This window comes from Melospiza melodia, chromosome 13, assembly GCF_035770615.1.
Source record: "Melospiza melodia melodia isolate bMelMel2 chromosome 13, bMelMel2.pri, whole genome shotgun sequence".
Classification (NCBI taxonomy): domain Eukaryota; kingdom Metazoa; phylum Chordata; class Aves; order Passeriformes; family Passerellidae; genus Melospiza; species Melospiza melodia.
Window position 1 is genome coordinate 3,220,640 of NC_086206.1, and position 19,164 is coordinate 3,239,803.

Genomic DNA, 19,164 nt, shown 5'->3' on the forward strand with positions numbered 1-19,164 from the left:
TGAAATGTCATTATTCACAGGACAAGATCCAGCCAGCAAATGGGACATTTTAAGGGTGCTCAGCAGGAAGGTGTTTTGTGGGCTGATGCTGCTTCCTTTCCAAAAGCTGGTTATTAGACTGTGGGGCTTTTTGTGCAAAAAGCACAAAACTCAGTCTCTGTTCACTGAGATGGGCCAGAGAGAGTTTGTTCAAAGGAGCCACTTTCCTTTGCATGCTCACAAGTTTCCAAAGGGTTTGGATCTATTGCTGTTTTCTAATCTGTATCACTAGGCTGACTCTCTTTATTGCAGAAAAACTTCTGAAAACTAGGAAACTACTTTTAGTAGTAACTTACTTTTTTTGGTTTTTTTTTTGTTTTTGATTCAAACTTTTTGCTGCTGGTCAGCTTTTTGACAAAAGGATTAGCTATTTATTAGAAATATTAGCCCAATTTTTAACTTGCTTTCTTAGGTTTATCTGGCTTATTTGGTGTTTCTGATCTTTGTGTGCCCCATAACAGGAAATGTTTACAAAGCATCAGGAGTCCCAGACTTTCCATGAATACCAATGAGGTCACAGAAGGTAATCCATGCTAGCACCTGCTGTGAAGGCAGCGTGGATGAGGAGCAGCTGTTTGCAGCCTCTGGAAGCAGAAGATGTTTCAATTGCACCAAAGCAGCCACAGCTGGTTTTCCAAAGGAACAAGCAGGGAGAAAAATAACATCCAATGGGAAAGAAGGAAACCCCAAATAGTGCAGTCTGGCCAGAACAAGAACACAGAAATGAGTTCAAAAATGTATTTATACAGAAAACCAGAGCTGCTTACTGTACAAGTCAGCAGATAAGATTGTTCCTTGAAAAAAGTCTAAAAATAGGATCTGCTATATTTTAACATATAGCTACACCTTAATACCATACCTGGAATTAGATTCATTTTCTTATAAATACGGGTTAGGATTTTCTTCTGGCACAGGACTAAACTTTGCACACATATAATCAGCAAAGTCAAAACCAAATCTGAGCTGTTTTTAAAGAAACTAGAGTTCTAATTTTTTCAATGCAAATGAAGAGCACAGAGCACTATGGCAACCAAGCATCATTGCTACAGAAATTTGCCATTTTTATTTGATATTCCCAAAGGCAAAAACACTGCAAGCCTTTTCAGGGAGTACAATTTCTTTCCTCAGATTATATTAGAGAGTAGCATTTCTACTATTTTATCCTTTAATTATATATCACTTTAGTTCATCAGCATAATCAAACACTCCAAAGCAGAATCTAAATCTCAATTCAAGTTGATATTCAGCCCAGTCAAGTATCTTCAATATGGTATTCCTTCTTGTGTTTAGAAAGTGTGGAGTGAAAGGGACATCTCCTGCAGGACTGTTAATTGTTTCACCTTCATTTACATGGTTCCTAAGTCACTTCAGCTTTATGCAATGAATTTATGAAATTACTGCATGAACATGTGAGCAGTAAGTTACAGTATGCAGCTGAAGAGGAGCATTTAACCATGGTGGGAGCCCAGGAAACTCAGAGCAGTCAGGCTTGTTTTCAGGCTGCTGTGTGAGGCTTTACCAGTTTTGTAAATGGTACAAAAGCTGAAAATCAATAGGGCAGAAGAAAGAATCATTAAATCATGGAGTATCCTGAGTTGGAAGGGACCCACAAGGGTGATTGAGTCCAGCTCCTGTCCCTGCACATGTGCCTTCTGTTTAGAGCAGCTCATGTCCCTGTGCATCCCTGGCACGATGCCCAAGGGCTCCAGGGTTTGGCAGCCGTGCCCATTCCCTGGGGAGATCCCGAAGCTGCTTTTGGTGCATCTGAGCACTGCACAGAGCAGAGAGATGCAGGTAAGGGCTGCTGTGGGTGTCCTCTTTCAGCTCAGATTTGTCAGGCAGATAAAATAATTACGTCAAACTTAAGGTGGTTCGTTGTTTGGTTTTTCTTTGCCATGTGCTAAAATACTGTTCTGAAATTTTTGTTAAGATGACCTACTTTTTTGCATGTTCTTCCATGCAACATAAAATTATCGTTTCGTTGTTTTAATAAAAACAAGAAACAAGTGAAAGCTCAGACTTATTGAGGACGATCGGCATCTTTCCACATGAGATAACCTGGGAGCATGCTCATCTCATCCAGGATACTTGCACCACAGTATTCAACTAAAATTCCTTGAAGACAAGAAATAAAAGTACACTGATATTATCAAAGCCTCTTGTGACTTGCGAGCCTCTGTTTTTGCGAAAATGATTGTTAGAGGTTTTAAAGCAGGGACTATTTAGTAACCACGGCGTTAACATCAGTAACTACTGATTAACCTCCGTGCACTTTGGGCCCATTCCTTCCCCTCGTTACCGGGCTTACAACCGCTCAGTGGAAATGTTAACCGAGACAAGCAGTCATATGAAACCAAAAAACCGGGGAGTCAGCAAAAGGAGCCCTTTTGTTCTCCATAATTTATATGGCGAGTCAATTACGAAAGAGCTTTGCGATTTTGAGCCCCTTCAGCCGGTGTCCTCAGCGCTGAAGGGTGTAGAATCGTAGTGGAAAAAAAACCCGGAAAAGCAGGGAGGAAACAGCATGGTTTTGAGCGATATAAATGAGGAAGAAAGCCCCGCTGGTGCTTTTTGTTCCTAACACGTGTCACTCGCTCCCTTTTTGCTCTCGTTATTGGGCAGCCCAGGGCCGCTCCCACAGCGCCTCAGGGGCGGCGGGCGCGGGGCGGCGCCCGCAGCGAGCGGGGCCGGGGCCCCTCAGCCCGAGCGGCCGCGCCCGCCGCGCACAACATGGCGGAGGGGCGGGGCCGCGCCCGCCCCGCCGTGTCCTGACGGGAACCCGCGGCAGGGCGGGTTGGGCGGCAGGGCCGTCGGTCAGCGCCGTCCCTCAGCCCCGCCGGGGGCAGCGCGGGGCCAGCGGGCTCGACTGGCGGCTGCTCGGCCGGTGGGTGCGCCGGGGGCGGGGGACGGGGCGGGCAGAGAGCGGCGGCCGCCGGGGCAGCCGTGCCGGGGCACAGGGAGTGGAGCCGGGCCTGGCGCGACGACTGTGCGGAAGCGGGAGGTGGGAGTTGTGCGGGGCCCGGGCTGCCGCGGCGGCGGCGGTGTGCGGTGGGTGTGTGCGGGGCACAGGGCGTGTTCTGTGCGGGGCAGGGTGGGTATGTGTGCGGGGACGGGCTGTGTGAGGGTGCGGTGCGGGTGTGCGGGAGCAGAGGGGTGAGTGCGGGGCCGGGCTGTGGGGGTTCGGGGTGTTGGGGAGCACAGGGGTGAGTGCGGGACAGGGGTGTGGGGGTGCGGGATATTGGGGAGCACAGGGGTGAGTGCGGGACAGGGGTGTGGGGGTGCGGGATATTGGGGAGCACAGGGGTGAGTGTGGGACAGCGGTGTGGGGGTTCGGGGTGTTGGGGAGCACAGGGGTGAGTGCGGGACAGGGGTGTGGGGATGCGGGGTGTTGGGGAGCACAGGGGTGAGTGTGGGACAGCGGTGTGGGGGTTCGGGGTGTTGGGGAGCACAGGGGTGAGTGCGGGACAGGGGTGTGGGGGTTCGGGGTGTTGGGGAGCACAGGGGTGAGTGCGGGACAGGGGTGTGGGGGTTCGGGGTGTTGGGGAGCACAGGGGTGAGTGCGGGACAGGGGTGTGGGGATGCGGGATGTTGGGGAGCACAGGGGTGAGTGCGGGACAGGGCTGTGGGGGTTCGGGGTGTTGGGGAGCACAGGGGCTCTGTGTGTCGGTGTGTGGGGCTGGGGCGGTGCGGAGGTGGCGCGGCAGGGCTCGGTGTGTGCCGGATGTGTGTGGGATGAGGGTGGGTGTGGGCAGCGTCAGGAGGGTGAGTGAGGGGCATGTGGGGATCTCAGAGAGGGTGTAAATCCGAATGTAGCGGGTATCTGTTATTTCGCTGGGAAAAGCGGGCGCTGCTGCGCTCTGCGGTCCGGCAGCTGCTGGGGCCGTGCCGGGGCTGGCCGGGCTCAGCCCGGGCCCCGCTGGGACACCGCGTCCCCGGGGAGGCAGTGCCGGCGTTGGAGCGGGAGCGAGTTTATGTAATAATTGGCTCTTACATAATGGTCTTTAGCACACCGCTTTAATTAGCACCGCTACCGGGGGCGTCCTGGGCAGCGGCGTCTGCACACTGCGGCTGGGGAGGACCCCGAGGATGGGAGCGCAGAGAGCAGGGCTGGCACACAGGAACTGACCCTAGGCGGGCGCAGGGCTAACCGGTGTCACTGACTCTGCTGCTGGGCGGAAAACCACACCGCCTCGCACTGTCAGCCCGCCGGGAGGAACGGGGACTGTTCTTTAAACACTGTTTCAATCGGGTTTTTGATCAAGTATGTGAAAGTCATCCTTTCAATCTCATGGCTGGGAGGGACAGGAAAAGAGTAGAGGAAAAAACAGAACGGTGAATGGACTGAAAAAGGCTGGCAAACCTTGTGTTATGCTGTAGGTGCTTTTTGGGTTTAGCTGTTGCTGGAGTTGGTAGTGTCAACTGTCTTCTTATTATTTTGGTTGCATTCTTTTGGTAGGACAACAAAAGGCATTGTGTGTGTTGGGAGATGCAGTGTCCCAGGAGACTGCAGGCGAGCCTTGGACAGGGAACTGGCACTGCCTTTTCCACCTCCTCTCCTGACATCAGCAGTGAAATTATGCTGTGTCTTTGCCTGTTCTCACCCGGTCACCAGATTCATAGTGGTGGGGTCTGTTGGAATGCTTGTCTGCTCTTTTCTGCATTAAGTATGGGTAGCACACTTCAGAAATGTTTTGTGACACCTTGCTTTGGGTTCCAAACAGAATTTTAGCAGTTCTTGGGTTGTATCAGTAGGCCTTCTGTTTAGAATAGCTCAAGGTGACTTTTACTTCCTGCTGATTTCTTGGAAACATTTCCACTCATCTGATCTGGCTGGTTTCTTGTTATTTCTTGTGAAGCGTGCTGCTAAAAAACTGCTGTTGTGGCAGCATGTAGTGTCTGTAGCCTGAGCAAGTGGTGTCACAGGCCACCTCAACGTGTTTGAAAGCTCACAGAGAAGAGCTGTCCTTTCTCAGTGGCTGCTAATGGGATCTTTTGGGAGTAATTGTACCTGCGGTGCTGCCGTACACTGAGTTTTTTAAATCCATGGGGCAAAATTCTGTTTGTGAGTGAACATCTGGTTGTACTTAGCACTATCCCACAGCTGGAATACCTTACTGAAAGCTGGAGACAACGTGAGGACCTCTCCCACAGCAATTGAAGAGCTTCAGCTGCTGAAGTGCCTGAGGTTTCAGTGCTGTTGGCAGCAGAGATCTTCCCTGCAGCTTGTTCTAATTGCCCTCCAAATGAACAAATTGTGAACCTGTAAAAGTTGTCAATGTCTCGTAGCTTTCACTGCACCAGAGTGCACAATGCTGGAAAAAAAAGCATTAATTAACCAGCAGAAGAATTTGCCTTCAGCTGTGTAAAAGATCCTGCCTGCCTGAGGGTTGGTTAAGACGTTGAAGGTAAAAAAAAAAGAACAGCTGAGCTTATAAGCTGTAACAGAATTGGAAAGGTAGGCTGGCTTGTTCTAGCTGTGAGGATCATGGTAATTCACATAAATCATTAACTGGCCACATCTCTCCACAGTCTTTCCACAGGGTTTAAGTACTTATCTTCTCCTGGGTTTGAAGTTTTGAGTCTATTAATAGAGTTGTACTCTAGCAGGCTTTTTTGAGAGTTGTGCAACAATTGTCAGTTTAAGTCCCAAGTTTCTTCTGTGTCATGTTAGACGAGGCTTTTTGTTGTGCAGTTTCCAATAATGTTTCTTGTAATGTTGCCATTTCTTCTTATTCTTGCCACAATGAGGGAAAAAATCCTGTCTGGAAAGTAAAAATTATCTTTTCTGATGAGTTAAAAGCAGCAGTCATATCCTTGGTTATAATTAAGTGACAGAAATTGTATCACTTTTAAGATGCCTTTATCCATAGCAATCTCTTTTGGAGAGAAGTTCTGAATGTTTCTGAGAGCTCTAGATATGCTTCTGAATTTCTATATGGAAAGCTTCTTATGAACTTTCTAATTATTTTCCCTTTCCTCCATTTATATTCCAGGCTGCAAGGACATTCCGTGTTACTGAGGGAAGGTGCTCCATTTTTGGAGTGACTTATGATGTCAGGAACTGTATCATCCTGGATTTTAAGCTCAGCCAGAAGCAGCATTATTTTACAAGGGAAAGGACGTTGGTACTCCATCTGTATCCCAAATAGGAACAAGATCAAATGGAAGCTCGTTTTCTCCAAAACACGTCCCTCCCCTGCTGGGAGCTGCAGCTTGGACAGGACTTTCTCCTTTCCCAAAGCATTCCGGCACACTTCCACCGAAGAGGAACATTTTTCCTTCCAGCTGTCTCCGGCACAAATCAACGACATCCTCAGAGCGGGCGAGCTATCCCACAGAACACTGGATTTGACTGGCAAGAGCGCCAGTTCCGTGCTGAGGTTTGAAAGCAACCAGCTGGCCTCCAACAGCCCCATGGAGGACCGGCGCAGCGCGGCCACGTGCCTGCAGACGGCGGGGATGATGTTCGGCGTGTTCGACGGCCACGCGGGCGCCGCCTGCGCCCAGGCCGTGAGCGAGAGGCTGCTGCACTACATCGCCGTGTCCCTCCTGCCCCGCCAGCGCCTGGAGGAGATCGAGCTGGCCGTGGAGGCCATGAAACCCGTGCGGCCCATCCTGCAGTGGCACAGGCATCCCAACGACGTGGAGTACCGGGAGATCGCCTCGCAGTACTTTGAGAACCTCCGCGTTTACTGGCAGCACTTGCTGGACCTGGACGCGGAGCCGGGGTTCAGTTTGGAAGAAGCCATGATTTGTGCATTCAAAAGGTTAGACTCAGACATATCGCTGGAAGTTCAGGCTCCTCATGAAAATGAGTTGATGAGAAATATTGCCCTGCAAGTAGCGTTTTCCGGTGCGACAGCCTGTGTAGCTCACATCGATGGCGTTCACCTACACGTGGCAAACACTGGCGATTGCAGAGCGGTTTTAGGGGTCCATGAAGAAGATGGAACGTGGTCTACTCTCCCTCTAACCCGAGACCACAATGCCTACGATGAATTTGAGATTAGAAGATTGAAGCGAGAGCATCCTAGGTCTGAGGAGAAAACCCTATTTGTGAATGACAGATTACTGGGGATTCTCATGCCCTCCAGAGCTTTTGGAGATGTGCAATTAAAATGGAGTAAAGAATTGCAGCACAGCATTCTCGAGAACAGCTGCGATGTTGAGGCTCTAAACATTTATCAGTACGTTCCTCCAAACTACCACACCCCCCCTTATTTAACTGCAGAGCCTGAAGTCACATACCACAAGTTAAGAAGCAAGGACAAGTTTCTCGTTATTGCTTCAGATGGGCTGTGGGAGATGCTGAGTAATGAGAAGGTTGTAAAACTTGTTGCTGGACACCTTACCGAGCTCAACATGCAGAGACCACCACTGACTTTTAAGAAACCAGTTAATTTGGGTTACATGCACAACTTGTTGCTGCAGAGGAAGAGCAAAGGGCTGGCCTCCCTGGACCAGAACACGGCCACGCACCTGATCCGGCACGCCATCGGCAGCAACGAGTACGGCGAGGTGGACCCCGAGAAGCTGGCTGCCATGCTGGCCCTGCCCGAGGACCTGGCCAGGATGTACAGGGACGACATCACCGTCACCGTGGTGCACTTCAACTCACAAACCATTGAGGATTACTACAGGAGCCACCAGTAGAGCCTGGCACTGCTGCACTCCAACACCACCAGGGAGCTTGCTGAGCCGTTCCTCTCGCTCTCTGGTGCTCCAGCTGCTACCTGTGCCTGCAAGATCCTAAATCTTGTTGTTACTTACTGGCTTTGAAAATAGCTTTCTAAAAGGTGAAATTTCCCTGGGTTTCCAGGTTTGTATACACTGAAGAAAAATGTTTTCATAAAACCTCACTGAAATGTGATAGAACTAAAGATTGTGGACCAGTTCTGATTCCAAGAGAACCTCTGGTAAAACTTTCCGATGAACAAACAAGGCAAATTTCACTGAGACTGGCACAGTTTAATAGAGATGGATAATAGGTGTAGCTGCATGGAGTGTCAGGCTCTGCTCTTGTGGGGAGTGAGTAGCATCCTGTTGAAGCACTGTAACTGAATTAAATAAATTAACTACCAAACCTTTTCTGGATGTGTCAGATATTTTAACAAATTGCCCCATATTTATAAAATAACATGAAAGAAGGCTGTTCAAACAACCCTGGGATTTTCAGATGCCTTTCCTGATTCTCTCCCTTAAGCAAGGGAAAAAATGTATCTTCTTGTGCAGTTCTTTTCAAGTGGGAATTCATATTCTGTGTGTGGACTTGTGTGACAGCTTAGAGTTCAAACACATGAGGGCCTCCACAGTTCACTGTTCAGGATTTAACTTAAGCATTTCAGTTTTTTGCTTAAACAATGTACTCTTTATTAAAGTATTGATAATTTAAATTGTTTGTCAGATGTAGAAGTTCAAAAATTCACGTAAAAGTAAATACAGCAAAAGAGAGCACCTTTCTCTCCAGATTTAACTTAGAAGAGATAACAGTGCTGATACTTCTCCAAAATGGGTTTAATTTTTCATTCTTGCTTCTCCTTATAGGTACAGAGTTATTTTCCCTAATGAATGTAAGTTTTAGTCTCTGAACATACACAAAAGTGTATTTTACAATGATTTTGCTTTGTACTGAGCTTTCTAGAGTGCCATCCAAGCTTGCAAATAAGCTTTTACATATGGTGTTCTCTGGTGCCTCTTCCTTGTTTACACTCCACAGGAACTGTTTCCCACAAGGATTTACACACTGGAAATATAAACCTGTTTACTGTTCTTGCTGCTGAGTAACAACTGGTGTGTGTGCAGAAGAGCAAATAAAAATATTACTTTTTCTCTTAAAGTCACTTAAAAACATTATCCTCCTACAATTTAGTAAATTAAAAATTTTAATTTAGTAAAATAAAATTTAATTTAGTAAAATTAAAAAAAAAATTCTCAAGATCTTAAGTAGACAAGGTCTTGGAGCTTAAACTGATAGCATTTTTGGATTTGGGGCTCTTTGTGTACTTTTCCTTATATATAAAATTTCTTAGTGCCTTTTTCAGGCATTTAATAATCTGTTTTGAAGATGGGATTAGAAGGAGAAGGAAGGTAAAACTTAAAAAATATTCATGATTTTGACTATTCAGGATTGACTCTAATTAAGTGCTACAATTGCAATCACTAAATGTGTCCCTAAAAAAACCCAAAGTTCTGTTCCTTTCACCATCCAGTGGTGAAGTCAATAGCACTTTTTCATCTAGTGTAAGTCCTGGAGACATTGTTATGTGTAGGTTGTGACTGCACCTGCAAATGTGTGGTGATTGTTTTGGGTAATGTTTCTAAAAATCAGAAAGTTACTCCCCATTTCACAGTAGGTTTGCTCGTGCAGCACTATGATTTTGACATGCAGCACTGTAATTATCTGTGGTGAAAAAGGATGATGTTAAACTAGTTAAAAGTTTGATTTGGTTTGGTTGGTTGGTTTTTTAAATACAAATCATGGATTCAGCTGCATGTTCCCTGGAATTTGTTGCTGTCACTGAAGGCAATCCATCCATACTTAGAATCACTTGGGTTGAAAAAGATCTCTAAGATTGAATCAGCTGTTAACCCATCACTGCCAAGGCCACCACTGAGCCGTGTCCCCAAGCACCACATGGCCTTAAATGTCTCCAGGGTGGTGACTCCACCACTGCCCTGGGCAAGCACTCAGGGAAAGACAGGAATTTACCAGAAACTCCTTCTCCTCTACAAAATGAGTGTGAACTAGGACTAATTAGGATGAGAAAACACCAGGGTGACAAGTCCACCCATGTAGAAGTGTGTGAGAGCCCTGGAAACCCAAAGCTGATTCTCTGAGATGCCAAGCACGTGGAGAAGACAACCTTCAGGTAAGCAAGGTGCTATTCTGCATTCTTGTCAGAGCACAGAGCTTTGTACTCTCAGCTGATAGCCCAGGACTGTGAGATGACAGAGCTGTGGATCCTTACACAGACAGAGCCCCTGGACAGCCACTCTGGCCCTGTGGCTGTCACACACGGGTGACAGGAGCAGCCACTGGAGGTGCCACACCCCAGGCAGGGCTGTGCCATTCACCCCACCAAACAGTGAGCAGCTGGAGCCACACAAGCACTGAGATCATTTCTACTTCCATGCTCACACAGGAACAAGGTGACAATGCTGTCACCCCTCCTTTGGTGATCTCTGACAGCTGGCACCGGGTGATCCAAAAGAACTGTACCTGATCAAAATGAGGGGAATTCTCTCAACAAGCCTGAGGGATCTTCAGCTCTGAGGAGCTGCTCAAACAGAATAAAGTATACACTGTGCTGAAATATTGCATTTTCTTGCAATTCCAGTCTCAATTCTCTGCAGTATTAGGTGTGCATATTTACTCAGGAAATGATCACCTTTTAAAGTCACTGCAGAAATTAAAGGTTGTGACAATATGCACACAATGAAATGATTTGTGATGAATTCACCCAGTACAGCCATGGTCCAACAACTCACTGCACCCTGCAATTGCCTGAATTGACAGCAATTCAACTGTGTCTCTATCCAGTGGATTTTAACAAAGTTCCAGATTCAGTCACTCTCAATTTGCAGAAATGTGTACACCATACACTTGTGGTGAGGAAAACTGTACCCATTTGAACTGGATCATAGGTATTTTCATCTCTAAATTGCTTCATTAATTAGTGCAATCAGAATTAACTGGCACTGATAAAAATAGTATTTTGTGACTTGGACAGTCAAAATTTTTGTGTGAGCAAACTACCTACCTTGACCTGCTCCTGCAAGCTCAATGCTGTGAAGATTTATGACAACATTTAGATGAAACTCCTGCAAAATTGACAATCTGTTGGAATGATAATCTTTGCAGGCATTCTGGTTTAAGTTAGATAGTTCTGCTTGCCTTTTGTGTTCTTTATTTCCACAGCAGTAAGAGACATAATAATAGTCAATAGTAGTCACACAAACTCTGTGCCTTAAAATTATGGGCATTATGACTTGTAAATAAAACATCTGAGGTTGAGCATGGATGTAAATACTAGGAAAAATATTATTTTCTTCCCTAAAACTTACACCTTGTGCTCAAATACACCTTTTCTATACTTTTTCTTCAGTACTCCAAAATTATTATGCTTATTTAAGTATTGAGACCTCCATAATGTAGTTGGAGTTGGGAGAGGGTCTTTTTTGTAACTTTTTTTGTAGTTGGTGAGGGGGAATCACTGTTTTTGTAAGTAAAAATACTCCTTTTACACTTAGAGCCAGTCTTTATTAAATGGATGCAAGGCAAGGTTTTGGTTGCTGCACTGGAATGCAGCTCCTGGGGAAACATGCCAGGTTCCAGGTCAGAAAGCACAAAGGTTCAACCTGGGGTACAAGTAAACAGCTGGAGCTGGCTGAAGTGTTTGTAGCTCTGGGGGTTTTCCACAACAAAAACAACTCTTAACAAATGAAAGTAAAGACATCTTGACACCATTGAGGCTCCATTAAATTAACCAGGTAGCAACGGGGACATGAGGTCACCAGCTAAAACATCCAAACTGGGCTTTAGTTAATTTGACACTTGCAGAAAGTTATTTTAACTTTGATATGTATGTGTTCATCAGCAGGTAAAACATCTCTGTAACATTCAAAATGTTGTTGTAGTTGTCTTAAATAATGCAAAAATCCCCTACAACACCAAGAAAACCAATAAATCTTTGAATTGCAATAGACCAGTAGCAAGACAAGTGTTCATGTAATCAGTCTTTGAGGCTTAACTTTATTCCCATTAATTCTGAGGAATTTATCTATTCTTGGAGAGGTAAAAGAAAAGAAAATTGTTTGGGACTGATTTCTTCCAGAAGAAGATACTTGTCTAAAATTGAGGAAGAGTTTTTTGGTGCTAAGTTGAGCAGAGGCTCTCTGTTCAGAGGTGTAGTTACAAACCAGAGGCAGAGCTGTGCACCCTGGGGGTTTGTCAGGTGTCAGTTTGTCCCACTGCTGGCGTGTGCTCTGTACTGCCACAGCCTGAGGACTTCCACAGAAAACAGAAAGGGGAGAATCCCAGGTGTGAGCTTCTCCTGGGGTTACAAAGTGTGGTGTGGCATGAAAAAATGTTTTCCCCTCTTGTATCTATGGTGGGGACATTGAGCTTCAAACTGTCACTGTCCAGTGGAACACTTGCCATTTTAGCAGATCCTTGTGTTCATCCCCAAGGACTGGCTCCCAGTGCTGCTGCTGGATCTCTGCACTTGCCAGCTGGGCGGGATCATTTCTGTGCTGGTGGCTCAGGGACATCACAGCCTGGCCTGTGCCAGCAGCACGGGGCACACAGGGCACCTCAGCCACTGGGGATGCTCTAAGAGAAGCTCTTTAACATCCTCAAGGAAAAAGGTGGCCGAGAGCCAGCAGTTGGGCAGAGAAGAATAATGATGGTTTTTATTTGGGTTTTTATTTGGGTTGAGGGAACTTATCTGGCACTTTTCTTAAAAATAAAAAAACCTGCATGGCTTGATGAGTTTTTTTTTTGAATCAAGCAGTGCAGAAGGGGAAACTGTGGTCAGCAGGCAATGTTTAAAATTATATGGGTCATAAAGCACACTTCCCGTGCCTCCCTGCTGAAATTTTGGAGCCAATCCTTTAGACTCTTGTTCTGGGTGGGTAGTGAGCTCAGACTCTGGCTTTGTACTTCTCCCAAACCAGCCCAGAGGTTCTCCCTGTGGAAATTGTTCCCACCTGCAGGTGACTGCAGCACTTTAGGAGCCCGTGTGCTGCTGCCAGTGCAGGGCGTTCTGCATGCCCAGGGTGGAGCCTTGGGCACGGCCCTTTCTGTTTGTGTTCATTTGCTTTTGTTTGTCCCCTCTGAAATGCACTTGGTTCCTTTGAGGTGGCTCTCACAGCCCAACTTCACACTGCACATTTCTGTGTTGATTTTCTTGACAAGCAGAATTCCCATTTCAGTGCCTTTCTGGATAATCCTTGCTCTGGGACCTGCAGAGCCAGGCTTGGCCAGACGATGTCAGCTGAGCTTTGCAAAAGCATTGCTGTGCTGTGACCAGTCTCTCCTTGCTCTTAATTTTCATAACATAAATTTCAGACGCTCTTGAAAATAGAGGAAAAAACCAACAACCACCTATACACATCTTAAAAATTCTGTGTGATTTATCAGTACTTCAAACTTAAGAACAGGGTAATCTAAGCAAGAGTTTGATTTGCTTTAATTCTTTTTCAAGATCAAGTCTGAATGGCCCGAGTGCCCTAAGGGGCTGAGCTTTGTCTCCTTGTCCTGGCACTGTGAGGTACAAGAACATGCAGGTGAGGCCAGGACACACCTGCCTGAGCCTCCTGGAGAGGCTGCAGCTGCACAAGAGGCAGAGATGCTTCCAGAGCTGGGGAAATGTTTGCTCAGCCACAGCCCCCGTGTCTCCTCCTGCTGCTCCAGCTGCTGCCCCAGGGCCACGCTGTGCCTTGGGGTAAAACATTTTCATTTGGACAAATTTCTAGTCTGGGCATTGCATTGGAATGCTCCTGGAGGAATGGGGATGCATTGTTAGTTTGGGTGTTCACAGAGATGTCTGCTCCAGCCTCTGTGTCACCTGGCACTCCTGGGTAAAATGAGGATTTCCCCACCCTTTACCCTTTTATCTCCAGTCCTATTTCTCTGGACATAGCTGCCTGCACTAGGTGCAACTTATCAAAACTTGCATTTTCTGTGTATTCTTGCTGTCACATTTCCCACATCCCTCTCCCCCTCCTATTCCTGTTACTGCATGGTATTACATTTTCTGGTTATTGTTCCAAGTAACTACATCAGAAAAAAAGGACAAGGGAGACATGACTTTCTTCCACAGAGGAGGGTGAGGGAATTCCAGCGTGCCACCAGGTGTAGTTTCTGACAGGTGCACATTTGAGAAATCCAGAATTCCATAGCAAAGCTTCTCCCATTTGCTGCTCTCACAGCAATGCAGAATTAACACAGAAATAACCCCATCTGAAGTGCTGGAGGACAAAGGAATAACTTTGTCCTCATTGTTTTTTGATAAAAGTAATGCATCATTCTCTTAGACCAATTTTACCTTTTGTGTAATCCCAAACTTCAGCCTGGGATTTGTTTGGGTCTGTTTCTAACCACTTATCATGAAAATAAAACAACCAGACAGTAAGTGGAACTCAACTGAAGGATTAAGATGCTGGGCAGCGGTGGAGCAGGACAAAGTTGTGGGTTCTGATCTGAAACCCATTTGGAGTCTTTATTAACCAGATTTTTCTGTGCTCTCCCTCTATTAGAAGTGAAATCCAGTCATTTGGGCAGATTTTCAGAGGAAACAATAGGTCATGATTAAAATTTTCCAGGGTTGGGGCTCATGATGCTTCATCCTATTAAAAAAAAAATTGGAATAGTTATTTCTGACTGTTTGGAAGCATATGTAAAACAAATAAAATCAGTGCAGCCAGCCCTAATTGTGATGTGCCATGCATTCAGGAACCTGCTCTTTGCCAGGGCTTTTCTCTGCTGTGAAATTCCCTGTGAATTCCCAAAGCAGGCACGCTTGCAGAGTTCAGTTTATGAATCAGAGATAATTACTGTATTATTTAAACTATGGAAATTGTAGTAAAACCCTAACACTGCTGAAAAAGGGATTTATTTGTTTTTGTTATGACTTTGTGGTGAGCCCTGTGTCTCTGAAATCTTTGGCCAACAGTCTGAGTTTCTGTGGTGAAAACCCCAAAACCTGTGAATCCCACAGAAACAATGGGACATTGCTGCCCTTCTATGACCATGTGACATAAAGGAAAAGGGGCTTCAAAATTTCATTTTGGCTTCAATTTTTTTAACTTCAATTTGTGTGTGGTTTTTACTCACCTGGTGTGCTCGCTTATCTGGTTACCTTCATTCCCTTTTCTGGAGTGAGATTTAATTTTTTAATGGCTTTTTCATTTATTTTTTCCCCCCAGTCAGGCTTTTAGAGGCATTCTAGTGTCATTCTCAGTGCATGCTAGTAATAAATATTTCTACTTGATTCACCTGCCAACTCATCTTTTATTCATCCTGCTGATGAAAACAATCTCCCACGAAACTTCTGTTGCTGAGAGAGTTCAAAAACTTTCCAGTTATGGATGTAATTGATCTCCTTTCCAGCTCAGTGCGAGAACCTTCTATTGCTTTTTTACACATTTCTGAGGAGGTCAGGAATTGTAAAGTTCTGATGTTAATTAGAGCAAGAGGAAGGTTGTAAGCCAGGAAATGCAGCAAGAGGTGAACCTGCTCTTATTTTATGTCCTTATTGCAAAATCCCCACGTGGTACCCAGCAAACAGCAGCTGCAATCAAACAGCTCTCCTCGAGTTGTATTTTGCAATTATGTTTTGTGAAAACTGCAAATTGTGGCAGGAGCCTACACACGTAGTTAAAATATAACAAAATTACCAAATAAATTTGAACAGGTTGTACTGTTCCCCACACCACCTGAAGGCTGCAGCTATATATATATATATATATATATAAATTATTTTTGTGTAAGTGTGGCTAAACACATCCCTTGATCTACAGAGGGAGAACGAGACCTGGAGGCAGGCTGGGATCCTGGCAGCCATGAGCACCAGGATCTTCCTGCTTTAAATACATTTTTGTGATGAAAATATGATTTTTATGCTGTGTGAAGAAAAAGGAGGTTTTATGGCTGGGCAAATGGCTGATCTCTATTCTGGCTATCAGCTGATGGAGTATATTTTTATTTATTGCTGACCACTTTTTGAACTTTGGTCTCTTTTTTTTTTTTTTTTTTTTTTTTGTAGCAGAAATAGATTGGATCAATAACCTATTAATAACCTATTCAAGCCCAAAGTTCTATTCATCTGCACTTTCCAAACAAGAGATATTTCCATTGTTCATTATTACGTGCCACATCCATTTCAACCCTGAACTCATAAATCATAAATGAGCTTGAAGTATTCATTTCCCTCTTTCAGCACTACCTTTATCTGGTATTTGCTGACATGCCTCATTATAAGTTATTTTTGAGCACAGTCCGACCTTGTTTTCTGAACAGATGAATTCATTGTTGGAAAAGACTCTATAAATAGAATTTGGGGGCCCCCAAAATGAGAAATTCTAGCTCATTAGGATCACAGCTGGAACAATGTGATCAGATATACAGAAATTTTGAGCTGGTGAAATGAAAGCAAAGCCTTGGCTAATTGGTTCTGAACCTTTAAACAACACAAGGGTGAGAGAAACCATCTGCAAAAAGAGGTTCAAGGCAGAACACACTGGAAGGAGAGAAGGAAGGAAAAATGAGGGCAGCTAATGCTAAGGAAAATAAATTGTGTATACAGTGGGATAAACAAATTATTTCTGGTATCTTCTGCTATTTTGAGCTATCTCCACCTGAGGCTTGCATGAAATAAAGTCTTATTAACCACTGCCAGTCTTCCTCATATGTAAAGGCAGATATGTCTCCTGTATCAACACTTAGTGCTGAAGTGGAGAGGTAAATTTATGGATGAGTGACTCCACTTCACTGTCTCAAGCAGGATCGCTATTGGAAAATGCATAAATCCTCTAAACTATCTACCCTCAAGGAAGAGTAAAGACTTCAGGCCACAACTAATTCCTGTGCTAACTGTGGGCGCACAGGTCTGGAGCTCTGGAGCTGGGCATGCATGGAGACTTTGCTCCAATTCCTCCTTACTGGCACATTTCAAGCATGGCTGGATGTCAAACCAGTCAGTTTTATCATCATGAAACAAAACCCTGAGTAATGTCTTGATTTCTTCTTTCCTCACTGAGGAACAAAGCTCATTGTGCAGGGTGAGCCCCCTGAGACCCATCAGGCAACGAGGGGGGGCTGGAGGACACTTTCCTAGGATATGACACATTTGATATTTAAGAATTACTTTATCATAAAATCCCAGAAGGGTTTGGGCTGGAAGGGACCTTAAACCCCACCCAGTGCCAGCCCTGCCATGGCAGGGACACCTCCCACTGTCCCAGGCTGCTCCAGCCCCAGTGTCCAGCCTGGCCTTGGGCACTGCCAGGGATCCAGGGGCAGCCACAGCTGCTCTGGGCACCCTGTGCCAGGGCCTGCCCACCCTGCCAGGGAACAATTCCTCATTGCCAAGATCCCATCCAGCCCTGCCCTCTGGCACTGGCAGCCATTCCCTGGCTCCTGTCCCTGCAGCCCTTGGCAATTGTCTCTCTCCATCTTTCCTGCAGCTCCTCCAGGCCCTGCAGGGCCACCCTGAGCTCAGCCCAAAGCTTCTCCGATCCAGGCTGAACAATCCCAATTTTCTCGCCTCTCTTCATGCAAAACATACAAGAAAATACATTTATTGTAAGTGCCTGAGAAAGGAATAAAGGGCAGAAAGGGCAGCCAGTGGAGTGAGGAAGCTTCCTGAGGTCAGCCCATGCTAGGAACAGATAAAACCTGTGAGCCCTGGCAGTGCCCAGCTCCGGCTCAGCCACAGGGCAAGAGCAGCTCTTGGGAAAGTCCTGCTTCCTCCTCCTCACAGTGGAAGAGTGAAATGTCTCTGACATGAGCTGCTTTTCTTGTTCACACCCAGCATTGCAAAATTCATCTGGTTCTGCTGAGAATTCGATCTTTTGAGAGGGCTGTTTCAAGAGGTACTTTCAACTTTGAGAAATTGTGTCAGCTACAAATCTTTTTTTTTTTTTTTTTTAATAAACCATCTAATATTTGTGTCTGGAAGATAAAGAAGACTTTTCTGTGTTCACAGAACTGCATTAAGAAAAGAAGCAGTGATAATGGCAAGACAGGTGGTTGATTTCCCCAACTGTTTCTCACCTGGGGGATCAGGGAGGCTGCTGGATTTAGACAAAACTGCAAATGCTTTTTTAGACTCACTTATACCACCCTAATGGGAAGGACACAGGCAGTACCTAAAATCACATTTTTTGGTGGTGTTTCTTGTGCTTGTCATTTCCACTGTTAATGTGCATAACTTGCATAACTTCAAGTTGATGTCTGCCTTTCCCCCTGTGTTTCTTGACACTTATTTTAGAAATCATTCTTTAACTTCCCTAAAAGTAGAAATTTCCGATGTACCTATGTAGTTGAATTTTGTGGCAAAATTAGACTATCTAAACTAGAGTATTCTGAAGTCAGAAAAAGGAAACCTGAAGCTCAAAATCACTGTATGCTTTGAATTGTGCCTTATTACAATTTTGGTCCCTTCTTCAAAAACTAAAAATACCCCCAAGCCCTCAACCTCTGTGGAAACAAACACCATTCCCTCAAAACCAAGCAAGTGTGAATGGGAGTCTGTCCAAGCAGATTTTTCATATTTATGAAGTTCAGAAGACTTGGAGACTGTAGCAAAAATCCTGTGCACACAGTTCAAAACTACCACCTCACATTCAGCTGGCTTGCTGTGTGTGTAGGATCCGAGCTGAAAGCACAAACTGACTTTTAAAAATCTATTTTAATTTTAGATTAAACTAATGATCTTAATTACACTATGGGTAGTGTAAGCCAGGACTGATTAAGGAAAAGAAAGTGATAGAAAATCATGCACTGACCTGAAAAATAAATTTGTGGTGCTCATTTCAAAATTACTTAAGTGCTTCTTGCATGCTGGTCTTTTTCCTTTGGTCTCTGGGGATTTGCAAACTTTTTTTCCCTCTGGCAAAGGATGTTGTGATTTACATCATACACAATGCTTATAAAATAAAGAGGTTAAAAATAATACACAGTCTAAATCCTTTAGGCACACACACACAAAATTGATAAAGACAAGTCTCAGCAAAAGGAGTGAGGAAAGAATGTAAAATATTCCAAAAGCACAAAACATTGGCAAGCAGAAGTAAATTTGGCATATTCTATATGAAAGTGTCCATGGTGTATATTGCCTTCTCATGTTAATGGTTTGAATGCAGTAATGCTAGGGCAGACAAGCTCAGACAAGCTCAGGAGCCAATTTTAAGAAGCTGTTACATTTCCCCATCTTAAATCTTTTAAAGATGATGATTCACAATCTTTATTCATTAATGGACAGCTGATTCATCGCTGGTTATAGGGGAAATAGATTTTTATATTGCAGCATAATTGCTCAGATTGCTTTATAAAGACCGTGCAATCACTTCCATGATTGATGTCTGCTTGGAAGGTTTGCAAGTTGTCTGCAAAGCCTATAA

The 19,164-nt window shown here is 45.0% G+C and overlaps 1 protein-coding gene and 1 long non-coding RNA gene across 6 annotated transcripts; one reads left to right on the plus strand and one right to left on the minus strand.

Moving 5' to 3' along the window:
* Positions 1-2,821: 2,821 nt before the first annotated feature.
* Positions 2,822-8,127, plus strand: PDP2 (pyruvate dehydrogenase phosphatase catalytic subunit 2). 5 transcript variants are annotated; one of them, XM_063167614.1, is made up of 2 exons: positions 2,822-2,923; positions 6,033-8,127. In XM_063167614.1, the coding sequence occupies exon 2, from the start codon at positions 6,088-6,090 to the stop codon at positions 7,690-7,692; it is 1,605 nt and encodes a 534-aa protein (XP_063023684.1). In that variant the 5' UTR covers positions 2,822-2,923; positions 6,033-6,087; the 3' UTR covers positions 7,693-8,127. The 5 variants fall into 5 exon arrangements, with proteins under 5 accessions (XP_063023684.1, XP_063023682.1, XP_063023685.1 ...); XM_063167612.1 differs by lacking the exon at positions 2,822-2,923 and adding an exon at positions 2,964-3,040; XM_063167615.1 differs by lacking the exon at positions 2,822-2,923 and adding an exon at positions 3,016-3,087.
* Positions 8,128-14,215: 6,088 nt separating this feature from the next.
* On the minus strand, positions 14,216-18,685 carry LOC134424028 (uncharacterized). Its single transcript, XR_010029306.1, has 2 exons — positions 18,550-18,685; positions 14,216-14,388 (listed from the first exon to the last, which is right to left on the minus strand). It is a non-coding gene; the product is annotated as an uncharacterized LOC134424028 (long non-coding RNA).
* Positions 18,686-19,164: the final 479 nt, after the last annotated feature.

Bases quoted from the DNA above. Each gene is read 5' to 3' on its own strand.
- PDP2 (XM_063167614.1), top strand. From the start codon at position 6,088: ATGATGTCAGGAACTGTATCATCCTGGATTTTAAGCTCAGCCAGAAGC.